Genomic DNA, 9,898 nt, shown 5'->3' on the forward strand with positions numbered 1-9,898 from the left:
ACGACATTACTTCCTGTCCACACATCTGGAACACATTTTAAGACACACAAGCATGAGTATTATTTATCTCTTAAATGGCTTATATTCTCTGATTATACCAACTGTATTGGGTATCATGAGTATAAAGGTGACTGTTGGGGTGCTAGGGTTCTAATGATGTAAAATCCCGTATGTAGAAGGTTGGAAACAGGTTTTCTATGCTCAAATTATGACAATATTCCATTTATAAAGAAAGAATCCTACTTCGCGAAAATTCACTTATCACGGCCGGGTCTGGAACCAATTAACCGCGATAAACAAAGGATTACTGTACTTGTTCATAAATGACCATGTGGTGTGACTCGGGATGGGCCGGTTATTGGTTTCAAGGTATAACACAGTATGAAAAAGTCACTGTTTCAAAACCACTAAAATTGCGCATCATACCCTTTCTACAATAGGAGAGAAAGTGGAGGTCCAGCACAGTCACCTTGTGGAAATACGAAACTGTTTATTGTGTTGTGACTTGAGTAGCAGGATTAGTCACAGTAGACTGCATTGAAAGCTGCTTTTATTTATTTACTTGGAAATATTTCAGTTATTTTCTATTCATTTAAAATACATGCATTATGTTCCACTTTCATGGTCTTGTATGGTTTAAAAATCACAGTTTTGACTTGAATTTTTTTCTCTCTTCAGTAAAGAAACTAACACATTTTACAGCTGTAATTATAATACCGTGAAACCGGCTAACCGTGATATTTTTGCCCAAGGTTATTATACTGTCAGAATCTCATACCGGCCCATGCCTAGGTGTGAAATGTTCCTTTCTACTTTCTCATGCAGTCAAATCATTATTAAAGCTAAAAAAAAATGTATTTTCTGTAAGAAGTTTTCACATTTCAGAGAGAACCGTAAATGCCAAAAATCCCATTCAAACAAAGAAAACACTAGGTTATTTTCAAGGATGTAGCCCAATTGACCTTACTACTGCTGTCAAGCTGTCAAACTAAACAAGACGATTATATTGTCTTTACCAAGTGGACACTTAAACGTCACTTATCATCTTCATAAACAGACGACGCTTTTCACCGCCAATCATTTATTTGTCCTCTTGACTCTATCTTTACTGAAAACATATGTCCTGACCTCCCCCCCGCCTTCCATCTTATCAACACCACAGTGAGCTAAGTGGTAACAAAGCCTGCGCTCCCGCTGAGGTAAGACGAGGAGGCTCAGCTGGACTCTGGATGGAGAGCAAGAGGGAGGATTATCAGCAGAGGGCTCCTTTCTATTTGTTTCCTGAGCTCAGGTGCCAAAACGAACCATCAACTGGGAATTGTGCAGCGTCATAAGCATCATTTGGGGCCAAGCTGGGACACAATTTCATCATTTTCACAGTCAAAAGTTGCAAAAATGTACCAAAACACAGCACCAGCCAGAATTGGAGACATCTTATCATTCTGTGGACCAAAAAATACTTTTCTTAGGATTTTTTTTTTTTTTTTACCTTAAAACGTCAACAAAAATCACTAAAATACATTTACAATATTTTTGCCCAATTGACCTCCCTTCACTTAAAGCAGCATTCTACTGATAAACCTTTGAGGGCTGCAACTTTATCACTGCTCCCGGAAGGGGGTTTGGTAAGGGTGCTGGTGGGAGTCAAAGCACGTCCCTCTTCTGCTGCTGCCTGGACCGTCTTACAACACAAGATAAGCTCCGACTTCTGGGCGCTGTTTTTTTTTTTGTTAACATCAGTGTATAATTGGTACTGTGAACTTTTTTTCCAGGTCCTACTGCAAAACCTCCAGTCAAAAATCCTGATATGACAGAAGAAGAAGAACCTCATAGGCGATGCCCAACATTTTAAAGTTCATGGACCAACAAATCTGTGGGGTGGAGGAGTGGGAATTTTAAGGTATTTATTTATCATGTGTTGTATATAAAACAAAAAAAAGCACAATTTAAGCCTTCACAACAAAAGTGTGGCGCATTGCATCCTGTCTGACTGCAATGAACAATGAACAAAATAAGGGTCTCAGAAAAGTCTATTCAAACAACTTCAGATTAAAAAAAGCACAAAATAAATACGGACTCACCATTGGTACAAGCCTGTAATTTCTTTTCCAGAGAGAAGATTATAACATTGTTGTTCAATAACAGAAAAAATATGTCTATTTGTGGCAGCATCGGAAAAGTTAGACTTTCACTTTGTCTCATAGCACACAACTACGGTGCGTTCAAGGACCGCTGGGAATAAATGCTAAGAGAAACAATGAAACAATGTCAAACGTGCAAAAACTATGGGCTTTATAACAAAAATAATAGCCCTTATTTCCAAAATTGATATACAATTATATTATATTCCATTTAATCATTGCATCTGAAAGCTTTCTACGGCCCGGTTCATCCCTGCCCACGGACATGGTTGAGGATCTTTCTCTATATGACAGGAACATTCTGCTGTTTTTAAGGACCTCCTGCAAAAATGCGAATCAAAGATCCTGTATATAACAGGAGAGCTCCGCTGTCTTTAAGGACCTACTGCAAATACACTAGTCAAATATCCTATATATGACAAGAGATTAAGAATGAAGAGTGGAGTAAAATACTTTCAGTTGTCATATGCACAGTTGAATAGAAGTGTTTTCAGCTTGGATTTGAACATCACCAAAGTCGAGTATTGTCGCACATCTTCTGGAAGATTGTTCCAGATTTTGGTAGTATAAAACTGAAACGCAGCCTCACCGTGCATAGTCCTGACAAGACCATGAAGAGACTCAAGCAAAGCTGTTTTAAAGTCTATTTTCTAAGTGACAGGAAGCCAGTGCAGAGACCTGAGTACTGGACTAATATGGTCATATTTCCTGGTTCTAGTCAGGACTCGAGCGGCAGCATTCTGCATGTACTGCAGCTGTTTTACTGCTCGTTTAGAGAGCCCAGTGAGAAGGCCGTTACAGTAGTCTAGCCTGCTGGAGACAAAGGCATGGATTAGTCTCTCTAAGTCTGGCTTAGACACAATTCCTTTGATTTTGGCAATGTTTTAAGGTGGTAAAAAGCTGATGATGTTATTGATTTAATGTGACTGTTAAAGTTCAGATCTGAGCCCATTATTACCCCTAGATTTGTAACCCGATGATTAGGTTTTAGCGAAAGAGTCTCAAGGTGACTGATAACACTTTCTCTTTGTTTCTGTGGGCCAAAGATAATGATTTCAGTTTTGTCTGAGTTTAGCTGGAGAAAGTTGTTTTGTTTTGTCACACAGTGACAAAGTAAATCTGCAGGATCATGTTCACCGGCCGTCAGTGACACGTAGATCTGAGTGTAATCTGCATAGTTGTGGTAGGACACATTGCAGCTGCGTATTAGTTGACCTAAAGGAAGCATGTACAGATTGAACAATAGGGGCCCCAGTATTGACCCATGGAGAACCCCACAATTCATAGCCATTCGGTCTGAGACACAGTCACGAATTCCAACAAAGTACTTCCTGTCCTGCAGATAGGACTTGAACCAGTTTAGAGCAGTACCAAATTCCCACAGTTTTCTAACCTCTCTCAACTGTGTCAAAGGCAGCTCTCAGGTCCAGCAGAACTAAGTGAGACTTTGCCTGCAACTGTGTTCAGACAGATATCATTTGTCACCTTGATCAGAGCTGTCTCAATGCTGTGGTGAGGCCTAAAGCCTGATTGGAAAGTGTAAAACACATTGTTTGAGTGTAGAAAGTCAGTAAGCCGTTGGTATGCAACCTTTTCTAAGACTTTTCCCAAGAATACCAGGTTTGATATGGGCCGATAGTTGTTCAGTACTGTGGTATCAAGACTGCTCTTCTTCAGAAGAGGCTTAATGACAGCAGTTTTAGGGCTTTGGAAATGTTCCAGTTTGAAGTGAGATGTTAACTAGATGCGTGAGTTGTGGTAGCAAACTGCTCAGCACAGACTTCAGAAATCTAGTGGGTGACTTATCAAGGCAGCACGTTGATGGACCCAGACTGCAGATGATCTCTTTGACTGTTTTGTCAATGACAGGTGTGAAATGTGTCAGCTCGAGGTGTCTAGCTGGCTGCAGAATAGTTATTTGTGTTGTGGTAATGATTGCATTTTTTATACTTTGAAGTTGTTAATGTTGCAAACTCATTGCACTTACATGTAGAAATGAGTTGTAAGGCAGTGAAACTGGTGGGTGTGTTAATTTGTTCACTGTAGCAAACAGTACACGAGAGTTGTTACTATTGGTGATGATTTCAGAAAAATAACTCTCCCTTGTTCTACGCAAGGTTTGGTTGGAAACACAACGCTTTTCTTTGTAAACCTCATAATGAAACTGGAGCTTTGACTTACGCCATTTCCATCTCCGGAACTCCCTTTTCTGTGCCGTGACAGACTCTTCTTTTCTCCATGGTGCCTTTTGCTTACTTTTAACCATTCTAACCTTGACAGGAGCAATGGTATCCAAAACATCTACAACACTTGATGTACAAGCGCTCAACAGATCATCAACGTTAGAACACGGGACGTTTTCAAACTTAATCCTTGCAATAAACTGTGTCCCTGTGCTGTTATTAAATAAGTCTTCCCTGAACACCTGCAGAACCAACTGCTGGTTTGGTGTAAAAGACACGTCAAACAAAACACAAAAGTGATCAGACAAAGCAACATCCACAACATTCACATTTGAAATAGCAACACCCTTATTAATGATCAAATCAAGAGTGTGACCTCTGCTCTGGGTAGGTTCAGTCACATGCTGAGTTAGACCAAACATTTCAAGGACAGCAGTGAGTTCTTTAGCATGCCCGTCATTAGCTACCTCCACATGCATGTTCAAGTCCCCTGTAATGACCAAACAGTCAAAATCAGTGCACAAAACTGAAAGTAATTCAGTAAAATCATCAATAAAACAAATCTGTGGTGGTTTGTAAATGTAATATAAAGTGTGGAAGTTTGTTTTAACACTATTTTGAAAGACACATACTCAAAAGAAGAAAAAAAAAGAGTATATTGTCCCTGAATAAGCCACAAACACCCCCACCACTCTGGTTTTGTCACATTTCAGAAACAAAGTTGAAATGAGGAGGACTAGACTCAATCAGAACAGCATTAGCTGTGTTTTTGTCGAGCCATGTCTCAGTTAAAAACATAAAATCGAAATTGTAAAAGGAAATAAAATGATTAATTAAAAATGATTTATTACTGAAAGATCTGACATTGAGATGTTACAGCACGTTTAAGATGAGCTTGAGTTTAACTGGGCGCTGTGTTCTTGCAAGGGAGTAGATTAGATTGCTTTGATCAGATAGTCTGTCTGTCTCTTAACTAATAGATGTGGATTGACAGCAGTTTTAGGCGAGACCACTCCCTCCCTGGGCCTCTGGTTGATATGAGGTTTAGCAACGCAGAGGCCCTTAGTGTCCTAAACAACAGCATTGACGCTGTTGGAAATAACAGCTACGGGCGCCGATGGTGGAGGCCGGCTGCAAAAACACAACTCAAAGATCCTCTACATCAGGGGTAGGGAACCTATGGCTCGGGAGCCAGATGTGGCTCTTTTGACGACTGCATCTGGCTCTCAGACATATTTTTTAAAGAATAACATTTATTTACATTTTTTGCTGACATTTTAAAATAAAACCTTTCAGAAATCAGTTTTAAAATTTCTTTAAAAATATATAGGCATTTTAATCCATCCGTTTTCTACTACAATGCAGGTGGCCAGAGCCAAGGCCACCTGTCCAAAACTCAATTATTACTGGATAATGCGGTATACCTACCTGGGTCATTGAGAGGTCAAGAAATACACTTCCCTCCTTTGGTCAAATAGTCTGCTAGCTAATTCTGCAGAGCAAACCCTTTTGATGAAAATTATGGCGAAACGAAAGAAAAATGAAGAGTATCGTACAAAACCATGAAGCACCAGAAGTCGCATTAATTGTAAGAAGTATTTTATTTATTATTGGTTAGCTTCAGTATAATGTTATTAAAAAGAATAAATTCAGAGACTTATTATATTCTAAAATTGTTGGCCTTGCTTAAAAATGTAGGGATTTAGTTGTATTCAATGTTAAACAATATTATACGCCTCTCAGGGCCTTATGTGGCTTTCATGACTCTCTTAGCCAAAAAGGTTCCCAACCCCTGCTCTACATGAACAGTGAGCTTTGCTGTTTTTAAGGATCTACTGCAAAAACGTTCATCCAACAGCCTCTTTATTGACAGGAGTGCTCTGCTGTTTTTAGCAATCTGCTGCAAAAACAGTAAAGATCCTCTATATGACAAGAGGGCTCTGCTTAAGGACCTACTGCAAACCGCTAGTCAAAGATCCTCTACAATATTTGACAAGAGCGCTCCGCTGTTTGCAGCCTACTGCAAAAACGCTCCTCAAAGATCCTCTATATGACTGAGTGTATAATAGTTGCAGTGTTACATAACGCGTGTGAACAACATAACAATGTAAGGATAACTAACATGTGACCCAAATGAAACCAACAGTGACAAACTTGCAACAACTGTAAAAATAGAATGCTAACAACTAATTGCTTTGTAGCCTCGCCTAGACTGATTTTTGACTCTGTTAGGGAGGCAGGGAAATGAAAAAAGGAAAGTGGAATAATAAAAATGCACTGTAGTAGCGCACACCTTTTTTTTCTTTTTTTTTTTAAATAAATGGTAAAAATCGCATGGCAGGTTGTACATGGCCCATGCGCCGTATGCTGCCTACTATTTGGAGAAACAGCTAAGAGAAGCAAGCAAGACTACAAGCATAAGGAAAAACATGATGACAAAGAATACAAATTAAATGAAATTAATACATCAATAAAATTACACATAAATTGAAACATAATAATAATGAAAAAAAGGCCATATTTTATCAAATTCAACTAAAATAAATAATTACATCGAAGAGTTGAAAAAGTGCTAAAAACAGGAGAGGGCGTGGGGGGGATTCTTATCTTAGTTATAGGCCTACTCTTGAATAACTTATGTGAACCTGAGCAGTGGAGCGCTGTGAATTAAGCCCTTTTTAACAACATCATGTCACAGCACAGCAATTCACAGCATAGCTGTCAAGTGAGTAGCAGCACACCTGGAATACAAAAACTTCTGCAAAGAAAGTATAAGGAGAGCGTGCATTCCAAACTTAATTCAAAATCCTACTGATTTACCACCACAAGGCGCCACCTTATTACAACATAAACATGCTACTTTAAAACATGAAATGGATTTTTTACTGGTTATATCAGTGACGCCGAACTAAAGACGACGCTTCATATTGGAGAGATTTGCCTATACGACAAGCAAGGAGACCATTTTAGAGGTGTTAGAGAGGAGCGATCGAATTGAAAGATTAGTGGCGGGAATTTGGCGTGGCGATCAGTACAAGCGTGTTTTAACTGAAAGGTGAGAGTTGAAGTCAAACTTACCGACTGTAGGAAAAGCAAAGTCCGCACGTAATCTCTCTCTGTATTCAACATCTCGTTGAGAACACACAGCCTGAGTCGCTGCTGTCGGTCCGACTCCTTGACGGCGTGAAAGGCGTTCTCCAGATGCCCGTCTTCCTCCTCCATGGTCTGCTCCTAAAAACGCTACAATGTAGTCTTCTCACGCCGAGTATCCGCTCTGAGTTCTCGCTTAGTCCATCTCGAATAATCCACCGTAAAAAGATCCCCTTGGTGGGGCAAGAGGGCGGAGATGCTCGCCTCGCAATGCCGCTCAGCAACACGTGACGCTCGGATAGTAAGAGTGGACAAGTCCGCTTGTGTGAGGAGAACCAACACCAACTCCACTACTACCACCAACACAACTAACGCTACCAACAGCTGACACTGGAGGAGGAGCTGCTTCATTCACACTCAGACAAGCAGGCAGGGGCCACCTCTAGTGGTGACACCCGTCTTCTCTCCAACCACAGCTAGACGTGCGTGGAAACGAAGATCCTCGTCTGACAGGAGGGCTCTGCTGTTTTTAGAATCTGTTGGGTGAAAAAAAAGCACTCTTCAAAGATCCTCTATACTACAGCAGCCCTCTGCTGTTTCTAATACCAACTACAAAAATCTTACGTATCCTCTACACGACAGAAGCGCTCTGCTGTTTTTAAGGACATACTGCAAAAATGTCAGAGATCCTCCCTATAGGTGCACTCTGCCATTATTAAGGATTTAAGGACCTAATGTAAAAAGTAAAATATACTCTGTATGGCAGGAGTGCTCTGCTGTTTTTTAAAGATCATTCATGTGACAGGAGGAAACTGGAACCAATTGTACAAATGCTAGGACAGAACCTAATGCAAAAACTCTAGTCAAAAGATGTTCTATATGATGGGAGTGCGCTTGTTTTTAAGGATCGGATTTGGCTTGTGGGCCGCCAGTTGAAGAGCCCTACCATAGACGGTCAATCTATGGAGCTACACACATTGCAAATTTGGGGTGCACAAAAATGCATCAATGTCAGGGCCACAATGCACTGTTATTGAAAAATATTGAAATAATACAGACGTGACAAACATTGTATCATGTACACTATATGCAGAATATAAATTTTAAAAAAACTGATTGCAATGTTCAATGCATGAAATATATTATTTGATTTCGTTGAAATTGCCGTGCTCACTTTTGTTGTTAGGTAATTGGTCATTTATTGTCAAAAGAACGTTACTGCTTTATTGATCTACGTGTAGTCTTTAAGTTTCTCCTCTTGTTCAGCAATCCTTTGTGTTGTAATGTTATGATGACTTTAATCCATCGCTCTGCATCATCAGTCTTTGTTGTCTCAATGTCATGTTTACTATTTGTCCAGGTCCTTGATGTATTTGATAACAAGCACTTCTGCTTCTCCGTTTAACTTTTTCAAGGCCACGATGTTCCACAATTTAAAAATATTTTTTCAAATGCATTTTCGACGGTGCTAATTGCACTAAAAACGCCATTGATGACAGTTACCAAGCACATATACTATAATTGTGGGCAAAGTGTCCTCTGGTGGCCATAGGTTGCTATTGCAAATGTTCTCCATGAATATAATAAACAGTAATATACACTCTATGTGATGGGAACTGCATTTCCCCCAATGTTCACTTTGTTGTTGACAAACTAGTACATAAAATACATGAATAATAATGCTTTTGTCACATGATTACATCTTTTTCCCCCTAGCATAGCTACTTCACAAATGTAATTACTGTAACAGTATTTGCCCTGGAGCTGTTCACTTGGTTTACCTCCTTTGTGTTCACCAACTGACAACAGTTTAACTGCCTTCAACTAACACTGCTTTTATTTATTCATACAAATAGGAAAACAATCGCTCTGTAAGAATAAAATATATATATATACATATATATACAAACGATCTGTTTTTAAGGACATACTGGAAAGAGTCTCTATATCTGGGGTGTCTAAACTTATACGTATTTAAAGGGAAAAAAACAGCCTGCATCTTAGCGTTGTCATATCAGTGACAAAGACCATTTTTTTCACCTTCCTTCACACTTTTTACAAATATTTAAACATTTTCCCGTTACATTTTTTCTTGTAATATTGACTTTATTCTCGTAATATTTTGACTATCATCGTTTAACTTTTCCCCAAACTAATGGTCCAGAAATTGCAACTTTATTCTTTGCTTTGTTTCTCATAATACTTTTTTCCTTTAATATTTCAACTTTGCAATATTTTCTTCCTCTTAATATTATGACTTTAATCTCTTAATATTTCATTTTTAAATTGCTGGTCTTAATTTTTTTATTTTTGTTTTATACATGTTCTTGTTTACTTGGATTTTTAGAATGTGCAGCGGGCCAATTTAAATAAAAAAAGCCACGAGCCGCAATTTGGACACCCCTGCTCTATTTGAAATGAGCGCTCAGCTGCTTTTAAGGACCTACTGCAAAAACACAAGTCAAAGATCTTCTGTACGACAGG

General features: G+C 39.1%; 1 protein-coding gene across 2 annotated transcripts in view; it reads right to left on the bottom strand.

Moving 5' to 3' along the window:
- prex1 (phosphatidylinositol-3,4,5-trisphosphate-dependent Rac exchange factor 1) overlaps window positions 1-7,904 on the bottom strand; it is a 133,440-nt gene extending 125,536 nt beyond the window's left edge. The window contains exon 1 of one of the 2 annotated variants that reach the window (XM_054770870.1): window positions 7,403-7,904. In XM_054770870.1, coding sequence (XP_054626845.1) covers window positions 7,403-7,546 — 144 coding nt within the window. In that variant the 5' untranslated portion in view covers window positions 7,547-7,904. The remainder of the gene's footprint in view (window positions 1-7,402) is intronic. The other variant, XM_054770877.1, reaches the window with a different exon arrangement.
- Between the last annotated feature and the right edge of the window lie 1,994 nt (window positions 7,905-9,898).

The sequence above is a fragment of the Dunckerocampus dactyliophorus genome, chromosome 1, assembly GCF_027744805.1.
Source record: "Dunckerocampus dactyliophorus isolate RoL2022-P2 chromosome 1, RoL_Ddac_1.1, whole genome shotgun sequence".
In the NCBI taxonomy this organism is placed as follows: domain Eukaryota; kingdom Metazoa; phylum Chordata; class Actinopteri; order Syngnathiformes; family Syngnathidae; genus Dunckerocampus; species Dunckerocampus dactyliophorus.